Raw genomic sequence first — 27033 nt, 5'->3', positions numbered from 1 at the left:
AACCTGAACCCTAACACCTAACCTAACAGTCTAATACTCTAACTCTAAAGGCCCGTTCACACCAAGCACGATAACTATAAAGATAACGATAAAGATATAATTCTAAAAATCGTTCTCCATATTAAAGAATAACAGAGTTCACACCACAACTATAACGATAAAGATATGAGGAACGATATCGTTGGGATCACTTTCAGAACGATTTTTTTCCAGCTGTCAAACGATAAAACACTGACAGGCAATTAGAATCCATTCTAATTTAAAGGTCTCGCGCATTTAAAATGGGGCGGGCGCGCGCGTGCTTAGAATAAATAGACCGTTATCGGTCGTTGGTGTGGACGCATATATAGTTATCTTTATCGTTATCTTTATAGTTATCGTGCTTGGTGTGAACGGGCCTTAAGAGTTGCAAAGTTAGTAAATCTATTAGTAACTTTTAGTTTGTAGAATGTCTAAAGTGGACCATTGAAATAAATGTACAGTACATGTACACACACACAATAAGAAATGTATATACATACACAGATTATGTTATTGTTGTTCAAGTGTTTGGGGTCAGTAAGATATTTTATAAAGAAATTAATAATTTTATTCAGCAAGGGTGCATTTAATTGCTCAAAAGTGTCAGTAAAGACATTTATAATGTTACTAAAGACTTATATTTCAAATAAATGCTGTTCTTTAGAACTTTATATTCATCAAATAATCCTGTATCACGTTTTTCACAAAAATATTATGCAGCACAACTGTTTTCAACATTGATAATAAGAAATGTTTCTTGAGCACTAAATCATCATATTACATATTTTTTTGAGGAATCATGTGACACTATATATGTGATAATAAATTACATTTAAAAAAAATTAAAACAAATATTTTACATTTGAGTCATATTTCATAAAATTACTGTTTTTACTTTTTTACAATCTCATAAAGTTTTTTTTAATGTTTATGAAAGAGATTTCTTTCATAATTTAAAATTGTTTACAGTTATTTAAGATAGTCTTTGAAAGTGAGTGTTAATATCTTATGCAGTATTGCTTCTGAAGTAAATGTTTAATGAATTTTAAGTTGTTACAATAAAAAAAAAAAATCTTTGTTGAATATTCGGGTTTACTGTTAAACATGCATTAAATAAATAAAACGATTATTGAATGGCATTTCTTGTTGAATATTATGTGGCTGTTAGCCTAATTAGCTTTGTTAAAATGGCAGTTTTTGATGAGAAAACCCTTTAAACATTTCGTCTTTGTTACAAGACAGAACATTTCTTAGCCGGTGATGTTACAGTGAGCTTTCTCTTCTAAATGGCTGTATTCGTGCAGTCTGCAAGCATGCCTCCATAAAAAAAAAAAAAACAGGAAATGCAGCTTACAAACATTTTTCTACTCTGTCAGCCTTCATTCCTCCTGGGTCTGCTTGCAGCCGCGAGTGCTGGTGGGTAAGTTACTGCTACAGCAGTGTATATTAAGCCAAAAAACCTAGCATTGGTTGTTAACTCTCCTCTGGGGCAAAAACAAGCCCATATGGTACAATGTGCAATGAACTACGGTAGAGCAAGCGGCTGCAGGAACAATGTCTGTGAATAAAAATAGATACCATAACAAAAGAGTTACAGCTTCTTAAATACAGACTACCAGAATGAATTAAAAGTTCCAAAGCGCCTTTGTGTAATTTAGTGAGCGAGGTTTTGGACACGAGTAAACAAATGAATTGGTCGAATACATGGATTTGCTTTCTTTAATAACCTTGGTAACTTTCCTACTTCCCTACGTCTTCACAAACACTGTCCTAGCAGCACTATGATACATGAACAGGCTTTTGCAAGGACACTCTGAATGACAGCATCTGTCAGGCAGAGATGGAGGAGAGACAGGGACGTGTGGACAGTTGATGGCCATATTGATCTCCACCCCGTCCTCTTTATTAACAAGGTGCCTGCTCTCAGAGCTGCCCTATTAATTCAGACAGTCAACTCACGCCCGTCACGTCTTATTGACTCATTGTCATTTCCAGACTGTCGAGAATGAAAAAGCATTTCCTCTCTGAGCTTGTGCCTCTCGGTTTTATTGCTGTCTTCCCTAGATTTATTGTGTATTCTATTTGTCTGATTTGTTATTGTTTTCACTAATTTTTCTGTCTTTATTTATTACAATGGCAACGCTCGTGCCTCTCTCCAAAGGTTTTTTTGGAATACTACTGTAGCAAGTATCACTACATTTTTAACAACAATTTTGACCGTTTTGATGCTTGACTTTGATGCAAAATGCAATACAGAACTTATAGAATTAAGACTGAACACATCTTCACAATATGCATTTAGTTACATACAATACAAATTGATTTACCAGGTAGTTTAACTTTTTAATGAGACTTTTGTTTTCACAAAAAAATACCATTTATGGATATAAAAAATGGTAATACTATGATGGATTACACCACGATGGTAAACCATAGTATATGTATGTGTATATATATGTATGTATGTGTATATATATATATATATATATATATATATATATATATATATATGACATATATCTCTATTATTATTTAAATATTAAAATTGATATAAATCATTTTTAAAATATAAAAAGCAATTTTTTTTTTTTTTTATAACTTGTTCCCCTTTAACTGTGACCTCAATACATAATTTAGCATGATCTCTTGTACCTTGCTCAAGCACTATGGTATCACCATCACTGCACCACAGTGCTGTTTTGTAAAAGTTGTTGCACTCAGTTGGCAGGTGTTGTGATGTTGTTGGTAAGGTCCACATTGCCTGATTATCCTGAGGATGAGAACAGCCCGTTCTGCCAGAACTGCAGCTACTTCACATGCATTGAAGCCCGCTGTGTCTCTTACATAAAGGGAGTCATGGCAGCAAAGGCATGTACAGCAACTAGTCAGAAACCCTATAACGTTGATGCATTCAAATGCTCTCATAAAACAGTCAGATATTGTTGAGGCATGTGCACTGTTTTCATTCGACTTGTTTCTGTAAATAGCACCAACTGCCATTCAAACAGCTTCATATTTTTTCCCTTTAGGCGTTTCATGTAGCATATGCCAAAAGTGTAGAAACGGGTGATGCTGCCCATCCGGAAGAGCTAATTGATCACACAGAAGTTATGATTGGAAATTCTCCAATGGAAAACCTATTGCTGTTGATGTCACTGACATCTATTTCCTCTCTCCTAACTTAACTGAATTAACCATGCTGTGTCTTTTTTCCTCTACAGAAGGGGAGCCCATTGAAGCCATCGCAAAATTTGATTATGTGGGGCGCTCTGCGCGGGAGCTGTCCTTTAAGAAGGGTGCGTCTCTGCTGCTGTACCAGAGAGCATCGGATGACTGGTGGGAGGGCAGACACAATGGCATAGACGGCCTTGTGCCTCACCAGTACATTGTTGTGCAGGATATGTGAGTATCTCTACTGTTCTACTGTGATAAATCAACTACTCCACTGTCTGTAATGATCAACGTTTCAAGGATAGTTGGATATATAAATAATATTTTATATTATAAATAATAAAAGTGCTTCAACAGAGTTTGATGTTGCAATGTTGCTAACAGCATGATAATCTAAAATCTTAAAAATACATAGTACATAAATATTTGGCAGATGTAACTATGTTTGGAGTATGAGTCTATTCCGTCCTTTCAACATTAGATAAGTAAAATTTTAATCAATAATCATTTCAATTCAGATTGCAATTTTATTGGTCACACACACACAACCATACACAGTAAAATGCGCCATGAAATGCGTTTTGCGACTCTATACATTGGATAAAATCAACCAAATATAACATACATTTGAAATAAAATCTAGTTTTGTTCGTAGAAATGTAGAAAAATTTAGAAAATCTAATAAAAAACAAGGATGAGAGACAATGTATGAATGTGTAATGGAAAAAGTTGTAGTTTTATATTATATATAGTTTAATATAATATGTTAGGGCTGTGAATAGAATAAAAACATGTAACTAATTATTGCACAAATTTTCATGATTAATCACATATCAATGAATAATAACACAATCATGTTAAAATTTGTAATCATAAATAAATGTACATATAATTGTACAATCAACAAAGTATTTTAAATAATATATTTTAAAATATTTTATATTTATATTAATAATGTAAACATTTCATATTGATCTCCAAAATTAACATTATTTTTCACCGCCCTAGTTTGTATAGCGTAATATTTTTTATTTGTCCACAATTTTTTGGAAATGCATTTTGGGATTACCTTCTGAAGAGTTAGACTTATGTTCAAAGACTTCTTTTCAGAGTAGGTACTGCATTTGATGAAAAATTGCTTCTCAACCATTAATAAAATGTTATACTATATATATAGACTGGACAGACTGTATTCATACTATGTTAGGGAAGTAGTCATTGGGGATACAGACTTAAAAGACAGCTGCTTACTTAGAAAGGATTGTACCAATGTTGCCTTAAAATGCTGTCTAGATAGGCACCTCATTAGATTTTGAACATAAATGAGCCACAGAGTTTAGTAGCTGCACTCTGCTCTGGACCATCTTCCTCTGGTAAATCTCTTTATTGTCATGACAACTTGTTCTGCCTGGGCAACTATTGGCGCCTTGTTGAACAGATTATGGCTCATAAAGGGGGCAAATCTAATGGATCAGGCACAGTGCTGAGTGACGCCAACAACAGAGCCCATACCAGCCGACTGTGTGTGTGTATCAATAATTCACATCATGACCCTCTGTTGATGTGTGTTCTTGGCTCGTGGCACTGAGAGAATTTACAGCCTGGTGGAACGAGGGAGTTTAAGAGGCCCTAGACCAGCAGAGCCAGTCCCTCAGTCCAATAAAAGAGCAAGAGAGTGTAAGGATGTCAGCTGGGCAGCTCATACACACATCAGCACAGTGGCACGCGTACAATGGAGAGCATTCACATCTCCGCTTATAGAAATGTCTGTTTGGTGCTCAAAAACATGTGACCTAATGTACTGTCCAATAAGCCGTATCAACAGCTGTGATTTTACACAGGACTTTTAGAGCTTTACATGCCTCGTGTCAGGGCTTTAACGCACCACTCAACACAAGCATCACGTATCGCTTGACCTTCACATGAAAGTGTTGAAAAAGGGCAATGTTACAAGATTGCAAGTTAGCATGGACGCAATGTAAACAGGAGAAATAGTGAAAGCAAATGAAATAGTCATCATGGTTTACCTTGCAGCAGAAAAAATGTCCTTGCGATTAATTGTTTTAATTGTTGCTGAAGCATGTGTTGCATTTTGATAGGGTTGTGACAAAGAAGAAGAAGAAACCAAAAATGTTTGAACTTTAGTGTCACGTTCAATTAGGGATGCACAATTAGTCGAAATATAACCAATTTGCTATATGGCTTTCTGCAATTTAATTAAATAATGCAAAATACAGCACAGTTCTTTTAGAGTGAAATCTTTTATCACATCTTTTATGTCTCAGTTAACAGTAATGCATATTCTACTACTATTAATAATAATAATAATAATAATTATTATTAGTAGTATTATTTTATAGTCCTATTGATATATAATCACAATATTTTGGGCTAAATTGTGCAGCCCTACAAACAAGCAGAGCAAACCTTGCTGCTATATGTATGTGTATATTAGGGGTGGCACGGTACATGAAAAAACATCCGAACCGTTCGGTTCGCTTGTCTCGGTTCGGTGCGCGTGTGCGTCGCGCGGTTTGCACGGTTCGACGCATGCGCAATGTAGCCTCGTGCCCGTGCTAATACAATGCTAAATCATAAATCAGACATATGTAGAATTACATTACAATGTCCAGCAATCGATTTATATAGTACACTGAGTTTACCTAGACATTTAATGAGATCTACTCCACTATATGTTGTTTTTTTCATGTGAATAAATAGGCTAAATAGATCGACTGTTCCACGTAGCCTAATGGTCCAGTGGCAGAACTTGCCAAGCGTATCAAAGGTTCTGAGTTGTAATCTGCGCTCGTATATATTTTTTTCTTTATCAAAACCGATTATGTTTATCAGCGGTTGTATATCAAGCAGGGACCGATTTGTATGAATTTTGTTTTATTATTTAATCGGAACGAGTAGCCTTGCCCTTGAGTCTCCTCAATGGATTGAAGCGCGCGTCCGAGTGATGAACGTGCGGCCGCTGCGGTGTGTGCGCGAGCCACGAGAACACTGTATCAGCACCACTGATCGCAACTGCAACGAGCACTTTGATCACTTGATTAAAAAAACACATTTCAGCGCTAAATTGCTTCTTATTTAACAAACGAATGAAACAAATACTTTGCTAGTTAACTGGAAATGTTTTATTTATTTGTATTGGTACACCCGTGCTGCAAGATAATATCAACCCTGGCAAAAAATGGTGGGGACATGTCCCGCCTATGATGACGAGACACGAGTATAAATTGACAAATAACGGTCCAACACAGCCCACGTAGCTCTACAGATGATGGACCTCCAGGGCCACTGAAAGTTTCCTCAGGGTGACTGCTCACTCATATTACTTCAGAATGGGAAATGAGAAGCTGCGTTTTGCAAACACACCCCATTTATGAAATAAATAAATAAATAATTAGATAATTCAGCTATATATCATATGCTGAAGTAAATTTTTGGAGTGTTAAAGATTAAAAGAAAAAACAACAACATGAACCGTACAGAACCGAAAACCGTGACCCTAAAACCGTGATACGAACCGAACCGTGGGTTTTGTGAACCGTGCCACCCCTAGTGTATATATATATAGTTTAACCCTTAAATGCATGAATGTTTCGCCAATCATTATTACATATTGGGGTCTTTAGCGACCCGGATCTAAATCTAACACGAATGGGTCTCTACCTGTCGCAATAATATGAAACCCTCCCGATATTAGAGTAACAATTACAGAAGAATAAAATAAAGCATATTTTGTTACCTTTTGGAGCTTGGAAGGGTTCAGTTTGAGCAGATGTTTTATACCATCATCACTGTCCTCATCAGAGCTCATTTCCCAGTACATTCAGCATCTGGCTTATATTCACGATCTCGAACATATTCTCCAAACTATCATTTTCAGCATCTTCAAAATCAATATTTTGATCGCTGACAGCTTCTTCAACAGATCCACCAAGTGACACTGACTCTAATATTTGAATGCAGAAAATCACTGAGCCATTTTAAGTTTTGCTGATGATACTTCCTATTCTTTTGTTTTCTGCCTGCGGTAACTATGAGTGAAACGTCACTTCATCATTGTGTATTAGACATCGCCACCTTGTGGAATAAAGGTGGATTGCACTTTCTTAGTCATAAAAGATTCAATTATTGTTGTGAAGTAAAAATATAATTACACTGTCACACACCTCAAATTGAATAGGGTTGCTAACAACCTTTACAAACAACGAATGGGAAAATAGGCATTCTTTTATAATTTTATCATTTTCTTCTTGTTATATTGTTTATAATGAATTGATTGAGGAAAACTAAGAAGGTTGATGTCTAACTTTAAAAAATAAATGAGGAGGTGGGTAGTGAATGACGTCCCGGGTCACTAAAGACCCCAAGGTATGCGTTTAAGGGTTAAATATTAAACTAAGCTAAATGCTTGTGAATATATATATATATTTTTTTTACTACTTGTGTGCTGTTTTGACAGGGATGACACATTCTCTGACACACTCAGTCAGAAGGCAGACAGCGAGGCCAGCAGTGGACACGGAGGAGAGGAGAAATGCTCCACTAGAGACATTGGATCTCCAACAGACAGCAGAATACCTGACGCCTACATCAGCAGGTGAGTGAACGAAAACTTCCCAGAATTCCCCTTGCTTCAAGACATTGAATGTATTCAATAAAAAAGGCTACAGCACTTTAAAAAGTGATCAGATGACTTAACTTAAAATGATTAAGTAATAAACTTCATGCGTAATTGAAAAAATTAAGTTATGTGAACTTGACAATTAACTTTTCAATTACGCATGAAGTTTATTTACTTAATAGTTTTAAGACAACGGGTTTCCTCGCTTTTTTAAGTTAAGTCCACTTATCCCTTTTTACAGTGAGGCAATTTAATGACAAACATCAAACAATCAAATGCTCCTTAAGTAACGAGAACGAAGAAAGAAATGCCCAGAAGTCCCAGTGTGGGTTTTTTTTTTCTTGAAGTTTACTACATCAGTTTTTTATTCTGTTGATTTGTCTTGTATTCATTTGCTCTCTCCCCCCTTTCATTTGCTCCATCCCTCTGTGTCGTGCTGCTATGTTTCCTGGCTCTTAAATCTTTCAGTGCATTTGTCTTTATTTAGATGTCCTCCTCCTTCCATATGTGCATTTATCAAACATACTGAGGATAGCTTCCTCTGCAACTGTAAACCCAATGACATTATGGCAATCAAATTATAACGTGTTGATCTCCAAAGACAAATGTTCTTTTTGATGTGTCAGCGCTATTCCTAGCAGAGGAGGCGGGTGCTCAAACACATGAACTCGGTACTTATTTACATCCAGTTTGCCAGAAATCTGGATAAGCGGTGAATGTTAGTGTACTGCAATGTGTTAACAGACCCATGCAGCTGACATCTGCGTCGTAGAAATGAAAGGACTCTGATACTTAAATGTTAAATGGCATTCAATATGAATTTGAATAATTTCTAGTCATTCTAAAGCAGTTTTAGATGGCTTTCCATAAAAACCACCAGTTAATTTCTGTGTTTTCACGACTTGACTCTCTTTGGATACTCTTTGATTTCATGCAGCAGTGCACCATTGCGTCGCCCCTTGTTTTAGTGCAGTGCAGGTCGCTCTCTGCTGGACAAATACCTCTACTGACGCTTTAGATAAAATAGCATACAAAATCAATTCAGTTCTTCTTAATATGGTCACTATTAGCTGCACAGTTGCATAATTTATGAACTCACAGATTAGCATCTCATTACTGATTACCATCTATCACGGACTGTCAAAACGATTCTTTGAATCACATTACGAGAGCTCATTATACAAGTTAAGAGGCAACTTATGGTTGAACACTTGTGCTAGAAATACTCCATTTTAGTAATTGAAATAATTTATGGGTGTTTCAACAATGCGCACTTTCGTCCTTAATACACACATACTAGTGGATATACTTGTGTTACAGGACAATAATCCTTTTTCCCCCGCAAACTGTAATTTCCACCAGTGTTATTTGTGTACTATTATAGTATTTATTCATATTTTGATTTAGCTTTTTTTATATTTTCTGTTTAATTTTAGTTTTTGTAATTTTGTTATGTCTTTTTTTTGTCATTACATTTACATCATGGTGGTGGTGGATAACAGGAACTTTTATGACATATCATAAAACAAAGTACTTAGAACTATTTCATATTTAAAAATCTTTGTGTAAAATGTGACTGATTTGAAAAGTTAATAATAAAATAAACAACAAAATAACACATTACACATAACAGATCATGCATAGATCATTTGACATACAATATCAGATTGTTTTGTTCTGTCCTGTGCTAATTTATCATTGTCAATCGGATTCAATCGCGTATTTAAATACGGTTGTCAATCCAGAAAATGTGCAATGTGTAGTTGAAAAATATATATTATGTACAGAAAGCGAGCAAAGATCGCTTCCATTGTAATCACTGAAGCTGTCAATTACTTCAGTTCAACGTGAGGTACACGAAGCTGCACATTTGTGAAAAGTCCCGTTATAATCAATGAGGCTGTCCTACGCTGTGCAATGAATCTCTTATTGACATCGTATTTATACTGATTATAATGAAAGCGCCGCCATTTTGAGCAGTATTGAGCGGATTCTGGTTAACTTATACACATCTGATTGGCCATTGCGTTCATGCACTCAACAGATACGTCTCTGATTGGCTATTAAGCTCAACGCTGCAAAATCACATTGTTTATAGAGACTTTTGACGCTCTTCACAGATTGCTTACACAAACACTCACAGGAGCATTTTAAAGCAGCCGGCTATCACCGGGTACCAGCACTGCAGAACAGCAGGTATAGTCACATTAAATGATCAGATAAATCGTTGGCAGGCCAGAGTCTATTCAAAAAATATTTTCAATGCGGGGAAAAACCATGCTGTGTCTGACCTCCCTGAAACTCCTCGATTGTAGTCTTGAGTTTTCTTCTGGGAACGTGCACGTCACAATATTCCTCATTTAAATAATTCTCGCCAAAAAAGGGGGGGCGAGTCCTAGTTGAGTTGCGTTAGTAGTGTGTTGGAACTCGCAAGTTATTACACTGCGCTTTTCAGAAGGACGGCTTCAAAATGACAGGAACTAAACAGTGCGTTACTGACAGACTGGGAAGAGAGGTGCTGCAGTGATGTAAAATATGTGGGAAAATGTGTTTTTTGGACATTCAAGAATGAAAACTTATTAAAATAGCATAGTTGGTCCCCTTTAAGCTAAAATGCCATCTTGGTATAGAAATAGATTCATTACACACTTTAATGTTATCTTTCTTTCCATTTTGTTTAGCAGGCACAGGAAGAGAAGTGACCCTCCGTCCCGTAGGCCACCAGCTCGCCCCACTGACGCCCACTGCTTGGTCCACCCCTCTCAGGGCCACCACGGTAACCATAGCAGCCACGGTAGTCACGGCAACCCAGATTTGGGATCCCCGGCGATGGGCCACTACAGTCCGCGGGATCTGCTGAGAGGAAGAGGACACATGCCCATGGACAGCCCCGAGAGACGCAGACGGACCGGCCACGGCAGCCTGACCAACATCAGTCGGCACGAGTCCATAAAAAATATGGAGAGCCCTCCCATCCGAAGGTCCACGTCTTCAGGCCAGTACAAGAGCTTGGATCCAGAGAGCATCGCACAGGTCAGCGGGAGGCAAGCGACGACGCCCCTCACACCATGCGCAGCAGGCCCAGCCCTGTAACATAGTCAGTTACTGCCTCCTGTTACTAATGACTAATGCATATCTGCAACACTTATGAAGCACAAGCAGAGAAAACAAATCCAATTTAAATGTGCTGTGAGCCGATGCTTCTCAATCTTTTTGGCCCTGTTTACACCTGTAAACATCTGTATTAAGATGCGTTTTTGGTAAATCGGATCACAAGTGAACAACGCTAAATACAGGTGCAAATGGGGTCTAAAACGTTTTGAGCTTGTCCACTTTCTACAACTTCCAGGGGTAGTCGAAAACTCATTGACTAGTACGCTTATGTGGTCAAATGCGCTCGAACACCCACAAAAGACCGCCTACTGACTTAATACGTAAACATCGTGGGAAGAGTAATAGACAGATGAGATTTAAAGGTTTGGTTTGAAGACCATTCATGATTTCTAAAACGCACTCACCGTGTTCGCTGTGGTCTTGTGGCTATCTGAGCAGAAACGAAAGCTGAAGCTCTCCGTATGTTTTTCCATCATCTCTGGTCATCCATTAGATCGAAAGCCATAGACCCATAGACCCTCCCCTCAAAGAAATCAGGATAGAAGTGGTTGAAAATGGATTAAAGAGACAGATTAAAACACCAATGTATGTCCCTCGTCTACTTGTGATCCGATCGACCAAAACGTATTTTAATAGTAGGTGTAACATATAAAACAGGTCCTTTGACTCCCCCATTGGAGGCTGAACATCTAGGCTAATACTGTATATTTCCTTGCTTGTTAATAAACTTTATTTACAGAATCTTGGTGTCAGTAAATTAAAATAACTTACCACAATTCACCTGTTGTGATATTTGATAAACTGAATGTTCTTTAGGCTTCTCACTTTTTTTGACAAATTAATTTACATGATTTTTACAAATATTTTTGCTCTCAAAGATCAATTTCTACCCAGTAAAATGATTTAGACATTTATATAAATTATAGAAATGTCCATTACTTTATATTTAATTATTCTATAAAACTTTCCAGTCATTTGTGATTATAAAAACTTTTTAAAATATTTTTGCGCACAAAGAGCATTTTCTACCCAATAAAATATTTTAGGGATCAATTAGAAAAAAATATTTTCATATTGAGTTTATATTTTCTTTGAATGTTTTTCTAATTTAAAAATATATATTTTTAATTTAATTTTAGGTATAGTAATCAGGGGAAGGGGAACATTTTTAAATAATTGTTTGTTTTTTTATTGATTATTTTAAAACTTGTTTTGTCTCATTTTAAACCCTTGGAAGTTTTCTGAGGCTCCATAATGAAACTACCGAAATACCAGAAGTTAGTTTAATTTAAGTAAAAATGTTTTCATATTTGAAATAGTTCCGTAACAAAGATGGTTTTATTGAGTCCAAAAAAACCTTGATGTCGCACACTAAGAAGTATCCTCATGGGTCTCTTTGTTTAATACTAACAATCTGACCATGTTATGAACACATATTGTAAGTACTTTTTATTTTATCTCACTAGATGTGATGTAGCATGTTGTCCGCATGTATTGCCATTTGCTTGATGTTTATATTATAATTTCGGCCACCTGCACACTCAAATTCACTGTCTCTCTCCTGTAGGACATAGAGGAGACGATGAACACTGCTCTGAATGAGCTGAAGGAGCTTGAACGGCAGAGTTCTGCTAAACACGCACCCGACGTGGTGCTGGACACCCTGGAGCAGATGAAGAACGCTCCCACACCGGCCAGCTCCACCGAGTCCCTCAGCCAACTGCACGGGCTCCTGCTCCGGCCCGCCCCAACTGAGCCGCCCATGCGCCGCAGCACCAGCTCCTCTAGCGACACCATGAGCACCTTCAAACCCGCCGTGGCCCCGCGCATGGGGGTGCAGCTCAAGCCCCCTGCCCTGCGGCCCAAACCCATGGTGGCGATACCCAAGACGGGAGCGGCGCAGCATCCGGCGCCCCCTCCGCAGGATCCACTGGACAAATCCTGCACCATGTGATTAACTGTGTGCATTCAGAGCGACAGTGGGGAGACAATGTCAAATTAGGACCATTGCAGTCAGAGCCAGGTTTTTAGTGGATTTTAATGCCATTGAACATTTCGCAACATTTCATTCGCTTTAGAGAGTGGACTAAAGCAAATATAAGTAACTAAAGATACTAGAAATGGTCAGCATTAATGAGGTGTTAGTTTAAAACAGTGTGTGTATAGAATTCCAACACTATTTTAGGGTTTATTAATAAACTAGAATAACGTCGGTTACTAAGCATGGTTCAGAAGAGTTACTTAAACAGGTGTTTACTATTTCAGAGTTACATTTTCTCTCATGACCTGTTTAGTGAATTCAAACGGACATTCTTAAATATATCCGAAAGACACCGGCGACTAACAGAAAGCTATTTATGTGTATCCAAAAACCGTTTGCATGCTTGTCCGACACCTTATTTGTTTCCGCAGTACTCTGTGTGAATAGATTAAATGATATTAAAGAAAGCAACAAATCACTACAGCTTCCTATATTCTTAGGGTGACTTTTTAAATATCAGCAGTTTACATCCACTAGAAAAACTGTTAAATGTGAATTATACAGAAACTAAGCAGGGTCTTTGGTTTCTCTGTTTACAGCATAAGGATTGTGGGAAATGTGTCTTTACATCTCAAGAGTGTTTTCTGGTCGCGACTCTTTGAAGTGATGATGTGTGGAATGTTGAGGTTGGAAACGCACTGCCATATAAGGGCATGTGATGTCACATCTTTTGCCCGCCCTGATTGGCTGTTGATGTTGAATGATTCCAAGTTGAATTAGCAAGGCTTTGCTTTGAATATTATATTTTTGATAGTAATATTTGAATATATGCCCAGGGAGTTTGCGTAAACCACATCCGCTTACTTTTTTTTTTTAAAGTTCTTCACTCAGTTTCTTATTTAGAATGAAAGAAATATATATTGTGTATATAAATGTACATCCACTAAACCTTTTTATTTTTATTTTGTGGGTCTTTTATGTACGTTACCTTCTCCCAGGCCAATTTGGAACAACTGCTCACTATAAACATTATTTTTTTAGTATCTCTCTGCTTAATTAGATGTAATCTGTGAATAGTAAAGTCTAGCTGCCAAAAAAGTAAAGTTCTTCAAGTGCTGCTTAGAGTTTGATGCGGATAGGCTACGAGAATCATTTCTTTGTCTGCTTAGCTGTCTAAAACCCTCGGCTCGGTTCTACCCTATACGCATGAACGATAATCCTTTTAGTTGTCATATGCAAGTGCATTTCTAGAAACTTTTAAGGCAATAATTCTTGTTGTTTCACCAAACAAGGGAATGATGCCAATAGCCATGGACTCAGAGACTGTTACAGCAGTACTTTCGTGAGAGAGTGCTGTTTCCTATGTGTGCTAGTGGCCCATTAACCCTTCGTAATAATGTCACATACAGCACCACACCCAAATGAAGTCAGTCACATGACATACCCAAAGACAAATAAATATGTATAGCATCAGTCACAATAAAAAATCTGGGATTTCGTATACAGTATATCAATCTTATGTTATCTGTGCATCAACATTCACATTATTATGACAGTTTGGCAATAGTTTAGTGTTACTTGTACTGTATTCACTGATAAATATACAACAGTTTACTCCTATTTAGGTAGAATATGCTATGAAATATGTTTGGATGATGTTATGAAATTGTCCATCGCTGAACCAAGGGGAGAAACTTTAAGACAATATAAGCAATGCCTGTTTTTAAACATGTAAAAGGAACATACTAAAGCCTTTTGATTACCAATTTATTAAAAACGATTACAAAATGTTTGTTTCTTTTCTTTTCTTTTTTTAAGAGTGTACATTGCGTTGATATTTGAGATCTTATGTCTCTCAGCTAAGCCTTGAGAAATGTTCTCCCTGCAAAACTACACACAGTAGCAAAATCTCTGTATGTATTTAATTGCTGTTTTATCAGTGTGTCCATGTACATCTCTGTACTATGTACTTGTGAAAGTGCCTTTAAAAACTGTTTTAGAGGAACTTCATACAAACGTCCTCTGTGCCGTGGCATTCTTATTTCAGATCCAGTATACCGAGTTGCTAGGGATTACAGTAAATAAATTATTACTAACGTTGTTCTGTTTGTTAAGTTGTAAGAATGGTCAAATAATAAAGATACTGCTTAGCCATTGTGACATTGCACTTTTATGTAAGACTGTATATTTGGCATGTAACATCCTAACAAGTTGTAGAGCTTTTGGAGGACTGCTCAGTCTTTCTAATAAAGAACATAGTTTGGTCAGTTCACTGAGGTGTTGGCTTGTATCTCCTCTTCCTCCTTGGACCGTGTTGTTTTCTTAAAGGATAAGATTGTATGTGGTGACATATGACATTAAATAGTCTTCACAATATGATGCTTAATGAATTCCCAGTCTGGACTTGGTTGTTTCCCAATTGTCACTGTTAATGAGGAAGGAGTGTCAAAAACAAGATCTGGTTGAACGTGTTTGTTCCAATGGCTTTTTTAACCCTTCTATTGAAGATACACCGTAGCATTTACCAGTTCAAATTGAACCAATATTATAAATCACAGCTCAGCGGTAAGAATTTGCTAAGAACTTAATATAATAATGAGATGCTACCTGTAATCATGCTTCTTATAGGTTTAATTTCATGCTAATCATAAACAAACTATTATTTTCTTATACTATGATGGCCAGGCCACTAGCCTATTTTAGTCTAACTCTTACTTGTGTTGTAACATATACATTTGTGTTGTAATTAACTGCCAAACATTAACAATATTATCATTTATAACAAGTGGAATTATCACCAAAAGATCAGCATTAAACAGTGATGAGGGATGGCATGAAATCACACAAAGAGAAAAATAGATGATGATTCTTTGTTTTCGATTAACTTACTGAAAGTGTTAAAAAGAATAAGATCTCAGCCATCTCCCAGAATTCCTCTTGCCTGCCTACTGGCAACTAATGTTAATGTTTTTATGTGTGAAAAGAAAGAGGATGTGATGTGAGACACGTCAAACTGGAAACTAGCAGGAAGGAAGTGGTTGACTGGGGTCGTGTTTAAGAGAAATGTAAAAATGACTTATTAAACAGATTCAATCAGAGAGCATTTTAAAATGTTTATTTTTCAGGTTTGCGTAAGACTGAGTTTTATAGTTTTTGCGAAATTCGTTGTTTGTCAAGTGCGATTAAAACCTCAAAAGAACAGCTAGCAGCTATGGTAGCCATGGTGACCCACTTCCTGGTTTCCTGGAGTTGCATGCATAGACATAAAGACATAGATGACTCATTAGCGGCTGCTTTCTTTGGGCCGTAAGCCGTCCGCCATATTGGAACGGTCAAAGCCTGTCCCTGAACTTTAGAGAGCAAGTGCTCTGTGCGTCTGCAACCTTAGTTAGACGCATGTGTGAATATCTATATCTGCAATAGACTTCAGCAGATGATTTAGCAAAACTAAAATACATCAATACAACAAAAAAGGCGTTAGCTAAAAGTTTCCATAGTTTAAAAACCTGGAATATTGAGTTAATACAACACATTATCACCTGTGAAAGGTTATCCCATTTCTTCGGGAATTTAAACAAAGTCAAATCTCTTCGGTTTCATAACCAGAAGTTACGCAATATTGCGGCATCATTTATTCTTACTGTGAGTGACGACAAAGGTTTGATATTCATTGTGGCATTAGGCAAGGATGCCCCCTCTCTCCTTCTTTATTTTTGTTAGTCACCCAGGTTTTGGCAATGCATGTAAAAATAAATAAAATATGAGGTGTAGAATTCAAACTTAGCCAGTTTGCTGATAACACGGCTATTTTTTGAAAAACACATTTTTGAGGTATACCAAAAATAATTAGATGTACTGAGGCATTCACTGCTGTATCAGGCCTTAAATGAATTGTGAAAAATCTGTATTGTTTCCCCTTAAAGATTGCCCCTCTACAGAAATAGAGAACATCCCAGTTAAACACAACTTAACGTAGTAATTTGTAAAAATGAAAAACAGGTTGCATTTTGGCTGGAAATGAAAGTTGTGTTGACGTCAATCCGACTTTAATTTCCAACCAAAATCATCCCCTGACTGACGTCACTACTTTCTACTCAAGGACCTTGACAGAAATGTAGTGGAGTAAAGTATCTTTCAGATGTAGTGAAGTTAAAGTAAAAAGTTTCCAGAAAAAATTATTCTCAAGTAAAGTAGGCTACAGATACTCAAAAAGTGCAAATGTATTACTGAAGGGATTATATTAGTTAGACAATTGGTTAATTCCAATGGATATTTGTTATCATATAGGCTACTGAATTTCTACAAAATTTTAAATTACCAGTTAAACCAATAAAGTTTGCTATTGTTCTTGATGCGATTCTAAAGAGTGTGATGTTACTCTTAAAGAACTCAGTGGAAATCAACATGTAGTAACATTTTCATTGATAATAACAAAAATGTAGCAATAAGGATATAAGAAATGCTCTTTGTTCTGTGTCTTTTCCTGCAGCAAGATTCTCTTCTTTATTTGGTAATAATATCTTGGGTCAAAGCATTGCCAAATATGTTTTGTGTAAATAACAAAAGTAAGGAAGTGTCTTACAAAATACTTCACAGAATATATCCTTACGAAACATGTTTTGGAAAGATTTAAGCTTAAAATTTCATATACCTGTGAATTTTGTGGACTAGAAAAATAAACTATTTTGCATCTCTTTTTTTCACTGTATCTACTCTTTGGAAAGATTTAAAAACCTTTATTAGTAGAAAACTGAAGTGTATGATAGAAATGTGTGTATTTGATGTGCTTTTTTAATACTCAGAATGACAATTTGGAATGTAAAGAACAACATATTATACAGTTATTTATTTTATTAGGAAAATACCATATACTTTAAAAGAAGTGGGCTCAATGCAAACCAAATGTTTCACATTTTAAAAATAACTTTAAATTATAATGTAAATCTTGTGGAACAAACAAAAAAGCCCTGAAAACGTGTAATGGTTTGAATTGAAAGCACTGGATTTTATGTAATTTCCAATTTTTTTTGTTTTTTGTTTTTTGTTTTTTGTTTAGTTGTTTCTCTCATTTCCGGGCAGCTAGGCATTGAGTGACGATACGTGACCCGTTCCAAGATGGCGGGCGCGCCGACGTGTCTTGAGCATAGACTGTAAAAAACAAGTGGTCGAATGTGGCTTCTATCTAACATTATCTTGGGTTGCAGGCAGCAGGGGGCGCCAAAGACCAGCATCAGTTTCGCTTTCGTTTCCGTTTAAATGCCCAAAACCATCGGCCAAACCCTTGAAGCAGTGAAAACTATTTACTGTCGTTGACGGCATCAACGAAAATGTCGTATATCGTCTCAAGACATATATTTGACTTTCTCTGCAAGCATGAAGGCTGTACGGAGTATGGTGAAGTCGAGAAGAATTTGCGGCAGCGTTTCACGGTGGCGGATCAGGTTTTGTCTCAGGTGCTCGATGATCACCAGAGGTTTGTTATAGTTCAGGATCAAGGCTCGAACCCCAGAAGCTCCATACCAGCTGCTGACAGCCAGATCATTGCCAAAACCTCACTGCGAGTGTGTAAAAATGACAAATGTGCCGGGTGTGAAGACCTACACCTGTGCAGGTACTTTGTATGCGGAAATTGCAGATTTGGGTAAGTAAACTTTGAGTTCCTTCATAGGCCTGCCGGTTGTAATGAATATTTGTATGTGTATGTCATAAACACTAAGGTAGAGACAAGGTATATATACGCCTTTTTAACGTGTATTCATTCAAACTAACTAGCATCTGTATTTAGAACTAGCCCCTGTTTACTTTTACTTGTAGTAATCCAGTAGCGCCTAGTAGCCTATCTTTTTTTCTTCTTTTTTCTTTTAAATTTCATTAGTGTGATACTAGCACAGTTCCAGTGACAACTAACTACCCTAGTATGCATTTCAATTGTGCTGGTAACTATTTCAGTTTTACTAGCCTAGTTACTATAACTAAGTTCATTCATTCAGTATCTTGTACTGTAAATATTCTCGTATGTATTTCAGTTTTCTTTTTAACTGTCCTAAGTTGCTATTTGATTAGTCATCATCATTAGGCTACATATGAGTCTACATATGACTCTAGGAACTTGTAAAGTTGGAATAGGTGCCAGCAATAGTTGGAATGCAGCATGCATACTAATATGCAGTTAATAATAATATTTACACAGTAAAATAACATGTGCACAATTTTTGCTTAGACGGAATTACACCTTGTTTGTACATTACAAAATAACTCTGTGTGTTGTATTTAGATGATCTGAAAATAATATTTCACTATATATAAATATATTTAATTTGCCTTATTTTTTCATTCTTAGGGTGAAATGCAAAAATCCCCATGACTTGACTTCAGCACATAATTCTGACCTCCTGAAAAGTAATGATCTTCATGGCCTTACAAGTGGAGAGTTGTTTCAACTTCTCCTTCAAAATGACCCCTCATTACTTCCTGAGGTACTTTCTCAGTTTTCTCATTCTTTATTCCGGTGACTTTTGTAAGTCAGACTCTGGACGGTATTTGAAACTGACTTTAAAATATCTAGATTGTATAAACATTAACTTTTCACCTGCATGAGCATGTCTCACTCTGCATAACAAGTGAAGTGATTACAGAAGCTGTGTACTCTGACCCAGGATGACCGAACATACACAACATATATTTATCTTCACATAGTGACGTCTTCTGTGATTTGCCTAGGTGTGCTCCCACTACAACAAGGGGATTGGCGAATATGGCAGTTGTAAATATAAAACATCCTGTACCAACCTGCACATCTGCCAGCACTTCCTGCAGGATGACTGTAAGTTTGGAGCAGGCTGCAAAAGGTCCCACAGATTCGATGCAAATGCTCAGAAAATTCTGAATGTCCGAGGACTCGGTCCAGAAAACATGCACAGACTCTGCAAGCTTTACAAGAACAAGTTACTGATCGCATCTTCCGCTTTCAAGAAGACTGAGACAGGTGAATGAAAAAAAGAGCCACTGATTCTGTTTGTTTGCAAATTAGCGCACATTATTTTGCACTGAACAAAATAGCTGTAGATTACTGCTCTGTTTGTTTGGTTCTTCTCCTCCATGTCTCATTCCATTCTGCTTTCTATCTGGACAGCAGCTCTACCAGCAGTGAGAGGACGGACCAGACAGAAATCCAGTAGCTCTGTCAGTGAAGCGGATCACAATGAAATCTGTCTCTTTTTCATACGCACTGGATGTAGTTTCAAAGGTGAAGTAATTGAATATCTCATGTCCGAAATCGCATGTCTACCCAGACAGTAACAAAGTGTTGGCCCAGATCCGGCGTACCGATTCCATGCGTACCAGATGTGGGCCGGATCTGGGCCGACATCATGTTGCTGTCTGGGTAGTAGGTGCTACATTTTGTTTAGCAACTTACTTTGCGGCCGTAAAAGTTCTGTATAGTATGATTATGGGTAGTATGAATTAAATTTGCACTACATACGCCATGTTGTCACTTGTCACGTGACCTACTGTACCATCGTCAGTTGTGTTGCTTCACTGCCATTCATAACTCTTCTCCCATGGTTTCATGGGATAGTAAAGTGTCCATCAAACACGCACTCCAGAATCTCGGCAGAAGTAGTAGGTCATGTGGGTGCGTTCCGCCTAATGTTTTTCGGATGACATGTATTTGGACATACTACTTTTTTGACGTACAGTTTTTCCTCATACTATATAGTGTGCAAGTAGGCATATATGGATGCAGCAAAGAGTTTCTCAAACTTTAAATATTAAAACACATATTTTTTGTATAATGTTTTTTGTGTTTGACATCCCATCATTTGTGTTCCCTCTAGACAAGTGTGCCCGTTTTCACCACCATCTACCCTATAAATGGCAGATATTGCAGAAGGATGGAACTACGTGGGGTGACTTACTGAATGAAGAGGAGGTTGAGAAGGCATACTGCAGTCCAGCTAATGTTCTGTGGTATAAAAAGATACACATATATACTCAGTGGTATTTTAAAGTCCGCGTGAACCGGAAGTTGCAAACGACTTTTCTCCAGTGCTGTGACGTATTTCCCAGTGAAAAGGAATATTGAACAGAGGGCAGGGTTTTACTCTAGCGCTCCTCCTCTCCATCTCTCGCTCATAGCAGACTAACGGTTTGAGGGGAGTGGTTAAGCGTTTCCCAAACCAAGCCGTCAAACATACGTCATCAGAGAAGGTCCTCCAAGGCAGAGGGGAGGGGCATTTTCAGATTTTGATTAAAGATTACAAAGCCAAAAAAATTTTTTTGTGTGGATTGACTTGCATGGATGAATTGTTCACCACAAAACTAACAATTTAGGCAAACAAAGTAAAAATGGTCAATTTTGAATTCATGTGGACTTTAATGGGTTTTCTAATAACATTAAGGTTGCAAATCTAGCGTTTCATCGCTTGCCAAAGCAACCGATACCCTTGTAGAAATGCTTTGTCAGTTGTGAGTGATTAATCTATTTTGTGTCCAATGAAATCAGTAGTATCCATCTAGTCACGTGACCTTAATACGTCTGCTCCTATGAGGAGACCCGCTTCATGTAAAATAAAAGTTATTTTATTAAGTTATTGATGTGAAAAAAGGAAAATTGATTGGAAAAATAGTGCCCAATTAAAGATTGTACATGTTGTACATGTGTATCTGAAGTGGCCAGTAATTGTAGTGGTTTGTCATGATTTTTATAACACTTGTTGTGTTCTCCATATTGCAGTATTACCCAGAGCAGCTCGGGGGATCATCAGGTGGTGGACTTTATGTCAATGACTTGTGGAGTGTCAGAAGTCCGTCGGCTGTCCACAGCATCTTCTGTTACTAAACCACCCCATTTCATTCTGACCACTGAATGGATCTGGTTCTGGAAGAATGACAAGGGAGGTTGGACTGAGTATGGCAAAGGGGTCAGTGACACATTTGTAACATAATACCTCTCAAAAAACGATTCTAAAGCTTGTTCTTGAAGAATAAGGCCCCTTTACACGTACATAATTATTTTGAAAAACGGAGACATTTCCCTTCGTTTGTGCCCTTCGTTTACACGCAAACGGAGAATTTGCCTCTGAAAACGATTCTTTCTAGAAATTTTTTGGAAAACTTTGTTTGCACGTTTGCATGTTAAAGTTTTAGGCAGCTGACGTCACAGTATGCGACAGAACTTGCACCTGCGTCAAAAGTGCGAGTAGCTGTTGCTATTTTCAGGATTCTGATTGGCTAACGTGGGCTTGAGCTTCTCGTTACACTGCCACCTACAGATTTGGCATGCTCTTGATGGCATATATACACGGGTCCGTGTAAACGAACACTAATTCTATACATTTATAGTTATTTGTGTCAATATATTATACAAAAAAGCTTTTTAACTACATTTCACAGCAGTTATTGTGTGAATCTTACAGGAGGATTCTAAACTCGTGGCGTCAATCACCTCGGAAGACCTCGAGAAACATTACCTGGCTGACAGTGAAAAGGAAATCTCGTTCACTTCAGAGAACCATCAATACGTCCTCAAATTAAAAGGTACTTGTGTTGTTACTGTTAACTAAAACTAAATCATTTCTTTATTAAAATAAAGCTAAAATAAATTCGAAATATTAGATGAAAAACTTAAACGAGCATTAGAAATGTTGCTTTGGCAACTAATAACAATGACAAAAGCACATACAATTAGCTAATACAAAACAATAAATACTATAATAATATATAAATAAGGTTACACTTCTAACTATTAACTACGACTTTTGCCTCAATAAAATTACTGCTTATTAATAGTTAGTAAGGTAGTTGTTACGTTTAGGTATTGGGTAGGATTAGGAATAAGGCATTAATATGTGCTTTATAAGTACTAACAAACCGCCAACATCCTAGTAATATGCAACAAATTAATGGTGAGAATTGGACCCTAAACTAAACTATTACCATAAATAATACTAAAATAGAGTTGACATGATGTTTTGGCAAATCGTTTTCAGAGATGTGCCAGCAAAATCTGAAGTACAAAACTGTAAGGGACGTTAGAAGGAGACCACGTTTTGTTTCGGCCGAAGATGTCAAGAGCAAAATCAAGGGGTATGATATACTCTACCTCTTGTTAATTACATCCACACACATTGAACATGATTTATTTGTTGTTCAGTGCACTTTAGTGTATTATGTTTTTAATTAGCAGTGAGTCTCCAGACAGCTCAGCATCTTCTTCTGTGGAAGTTCCTCCTTACTGGGACAAAGGAGCTCTTCCTAGCTGCACTTACAAGGTACATAGTCCAATCTCATTGTGTACCGAGAGGTCAAGCAGTTATTAAACGCTACGGGAATCAATTCTGTACTGTACTTGGGGTTATACTGTAGATGAAGATTAGTGTTTCTACTCTTACTACTCATTAAAGGGATGGTTTGGAGTGAAATCATCCTAGGGTCGTTTGCACCATGACCTCGAGCCAAACACCCCCCCCAGAAGCCTTTATTCCCTTGGTTGAACATTTTTAAAGTTAGAGATTATTTAGAGATATCAGCCGAATGGCTTAGTGCAGCCATTCCCAAACTGTCCACTAGTGGTCCGTGGAAAGGCAAAATAAAATATAAAATAATATTTTTTTTTACCTTCATTTTACTAGGAAATTCCCATAACAAAAAAAAAGTAAAAAGAATATGTAGGCCTATATTGATATAAAATTAATTAAATTGTCAAGTTATTGTGTGATTACTAAAATAGCCTAGTGGTGTTCGGCCGTGACATTCAAGTTCAGTGCCGTTAGAACCACAACATTGGTTCGGTGGATAGCAACAGATTCTCTGAAGAGAAAAGGGCAGAGGCAAATATGTTCTCATTATCACATCACACGCATAGTGCGTTCACACCGGACGAAATTTCGCTTCAAACTTTTGTTTTTACGCGCGTCAATTTCGCTCTTGACGCGCGAATTGATACAAAGTGGTCAAGTGTATCACTAGACGCCGGCAGTCGCGAATTTGACATATGATCCCTTTTTGAATTTGACGCGCTATTCGCGTCCGGTGTGAACGCACAGTTAGGCATAGGCAGTTTATATGAAACGAAACGTTTATAAATGGAATGAATAAGGCCTGTTATTATTTTAATTTCCAGTTAGTTTCTTGATCTCGCATTTCTGAAATGTTTTGCGGATGTGCTGTTAAGTGGACAAACTCAAGCCTATGTACTTTTTGAGGACTTGTAAAACTCTGAAGATTAATAATCCCCTAAAATCGCCAAAGGTTTTGAAATGTTGACTATATTCCAGTGTTCTTATTACTGTATAGATTACATACTCCATTGCTATGGAAATAAGCCTGTTGTTCAAATGAACCTGATTATGCCCTTGGGCGCTTGAGTAAATAAATAAATAAAATATGTGGCAGCCGTTGTGTGCAGTAAACTTTCTTTTAACAAGCCTGTTGTACTGATGTGATGACCAATGATAGTTTTAGAGCTAGTAAGCCTATTTAGAGGTGCAGATTAATTCAGGTAGGACTCTGTGTAGACATATTTTATTATGTGTATTATGAGGTGGTCCGCGAAAATTCTTGATTTCAAATAGTGGTCCACACACACAAAAAGTAAGGGTGTTTGGTTCGATGTCATGGTGCAAAGGACCCTAGGTTGATTTTACTCCGAACCATATCTTTAAGCATTTTATCCAAAGCGACTTACATATGTGGAACATCACATAGTTTTTATTTAGTCGAAAAGCATCAGTTACCAACAGTCATTTAATAATACTGACTTCCTGAAACTAAAACAGTGCAATGTTTCCTTAGATTATTCCTTTGCAAAGCTCTTCCAAGGAATACCAAAGAGTGGGTTCAATGTTTAGTAGAACAATGCCCAAAAGCATCATTCGCAGCATTGAAAGAGTGCAGAATCCTTCTCTCTGGAAGGTCTTTCAGTGGTATGTTTTTTTCACGTATTTCTATTTAACATTTCACTAGGAAAAACAACAACAACAACATGACTACTAGAAGAAAGTTCAGTTGCACAAGGTCATTACATATTATACTTCAGCTTTACTGTATTTGTAAAAACTACCATTTTGGACAGTCAGATCTTTTGGATCTGCGAGCTTTTCTCAGAACTAACTTCACTTTCAAGCCATTTTAGTGAATGTATGAAGTCATTTCCCCCTAAAATCACACAGGTATAGTTTATCACTTGAATTATGAACATGTTCCATGAATGTGGGATGAACATAAAGTAAACACATTCTTAATCTTTGATTTGAATAATATATCTACTATTGTAATTTGAATTATAACTTGGTATTTTACTTGAAAAATGTGCTATTAAAATGGAATATTGCAGTATTTATTATAAATGTACAGATCTTTTTAAAACAAATTTAATTAATGTGCCCTTGTAATCTTTAATTTTTGGAATCACAATGATCCAATCAATTCCCGATGGACAAAATTAAGTCCCAGCCTACTTTTTTTTTTTTTTTTTTGCTCAACAAAGCCGTTTCACTCAGATGTACTGCACATAGAGGGAAAAAAGACGACCGCAACTTCCGTTTCATGACAACTTTAATATTAATAAGTGTTTAAGTATCCAAATACACTATTTACATTCTAAGTGGGTAATAATAGTATTTTGAATATGGTATACGCGTTTTATTGATCTAATTTACCCATTATACCATGTTTTTTTTCTAGGCAAAAAGAACAAATGAATATGAAGAATGGAGGGAATGCTGTGAACCAGCGTTACCTTTTCCATGGTACGGATGAGTCTTTCATAGATGCCATCTGTGAGCAGAACTTTGACTGGAGGATCTGTGGCAGTCATGGGACAAGTTATGGGAAAGGTATTTATGCATAGAACAGTACAAGTACAGTACAAATGTACAATGAAAGTTATGAAATACTATTGCATGTTTCTGAATCGATTTTTTAATGATTAACAGGCAGCTATTTTGCCAGAGATGCTTTATACTCTGACAGATATGCAAAATCCAGGAACGGCAAGACCAAGAAGATGTTTGTGGCACTGGTGCTGGTCGGAGACTTCACAAGGGGTAACAGTAGTTTTCTCCGTCCTCCACAGAAACCCGACAATCAAAGCTTTTACAACAGCTGTGTTGACAATGAGACCAACCCAGCCATTTTTGTTGTGTTTGAGAAATTCCAGATCTATCCTGAGTACATCATTGAATACTCTTAATTTGTGTAGTATCAAACTATGTTTAAATATGCTTGATACATTGAAACATTCTAATAATGTAAAGCAGGTTTTCTTATATACTAATTTCTTGAAATAGTTTTGAAAGTCCTGTTACACAAACGATTTATGTTAACATCACTGAACATAACTAAAATCTACAACTCTTTAGCATTTTAAAGTATTTTCTTTCAAGAAAATGTTTGTGGGGTATTATATATTAGGTAATTGTTTAATCATAATTAGGATTACTAAACAATCATCTGTGACAGATATAACAGGAATAAAATAACATGTTTTTATGTAATGTCTATGTATTTGATGCAATCATTGTATTTCCTTATTGGCTTTGGCACTGATAAACAAAGGTTATTATATCAGTTGTATAATCTAAGGTATATAGTATAGGTATATATAGTATAATCACTAAATCAATCAATAATTCAGTTTTATTGCACTAGATTTTAATGCAGAATATGAAAGGTAAATGATGAGGTTGAGAATTGTATGAACACTGAGCAAGTTTTTTTTTTTTTTTTTTTTTTGTTCAATGAGGTGGATGGAATTAAAGTACTGATACTGTTACAGACCGGTACTTTGTACAATTATTTTCATAAAAAAAAAAAAATATATATATATATATATATGTGTATGTATATATGTATGTATGCATCGGCAAGTTGAACTTTATTTGAATTAATGATTCATTGAAAAGGTTTGACTCAAATAATTCATCAAAAAAACAAAATGTGCTTCTTATGAATGTAAAAAGGTAGGATGGATGTCTAGAACTTAAATATCGGTCTGCCACAGTTATCGCATGGCTTCAGATGACTTAAAATATAGTGCACCACTTTTATAGTGAATTAAGACATTCACCTTTCCTGTTTAGGCTAAGTACATAATGAGAATTTT

General features: G+C 36.6%; 2 protein-coding genes across 9 annotated transcripts in view; both read left to right on the top strand.

The window, feature by feature from the left end:
- Positions 1-15308, top strand: part of srgap1a (SLIT-ROBO Rho GTPase activating protein 1a) — a 116356-nt gene extending 101048 nt beyond the window's left edge. For 2 of the 5 annotated variants that reach the window (XM_084409374.1, XM_084409372.1), the window contains exons 19-22: positions 3243-3423; positions 7670-7807; positions 10516-10864; positions 12513-15308. In XM_084409374.1, the coding sequence (XP_084265500.1) occupies positions 3243-3423; positions 7670-7807; positions 10516-10864; positions 12513-12899 (1055 nt within the window). In that variant the 3' untranslated portion in view covers positions 12900-15308. Of the gene's footprint in view, positions 1-3242; positions 3424-7669; positions 7808-10512; positions 10929-12512 lie in introns of all 5 variants that reach the window. The other 3 variants (XM_084409373.1, XM_084409371.1, XM_084409375.1) reach the window with 2 other exon arrangements.
- Positions 15309-18129: 2821 nt separating this feature from the next.
- Positions 18130-26705, top strand: parp12a (poly (ADP-ribose) polymerase family, member 12a). 4 transcript variants are annotated; one of them, XM_084409407.1, is made up of 12 exons: positions 18130-18567; positions 19267-19402; positions 19647-19911; positions 20059-20172; positions 20765-20897; positions 21664-21850; positions 22346-22466; positions 22919-23015; positions 23113-23200; positions 24723-24853; positions 25614-25765; positions 25865-26705. In XM_084409407.1, the coding sequence occupies exons 1-12, from the start codon at positions 18254-18256 to the stop codon at positions 26119-26121; spliced, it is 1995 nt and encodes a 664-aa protein (XP_084265533.1). In that variant the 5' UTR covers positions 18130-18253; the 3' UTR covers positions 26122-26705. The 4 variants fall into 4 exon arrangements, with proteins under 4 accessions (XP_084265533.1, XP_084265536.1, XP_084265534.1 ...); XM_084409410.1 differs by having other exon boundaries at positions 18162-18567; positions 20062-20172; positions 23116-23200; XM_084409408.1 differs by having other exon boundaries at positions 18162-18567; positions 20062-20172.
- Positions 26706-27033: the final 328 nt, after the last annotated feature.

Source organism: Rutilus rutilus, assembly GCF_951802725.1.
Source record: "Rutilus rutilus genome assembly, chromosome: 5".
Taxonomy (NCBI): domain Eukaryota; kingdom Metazoa; phylum Chordata; class Actinopteri; order Cypriniformes; family Leuciscidae; genus Rutilus; species Rutilus rutilus.
Note: the sequence above shows the minus strand (reverse complement) of the source record. Positions and strands in the feature narration are given on the sequence as shown.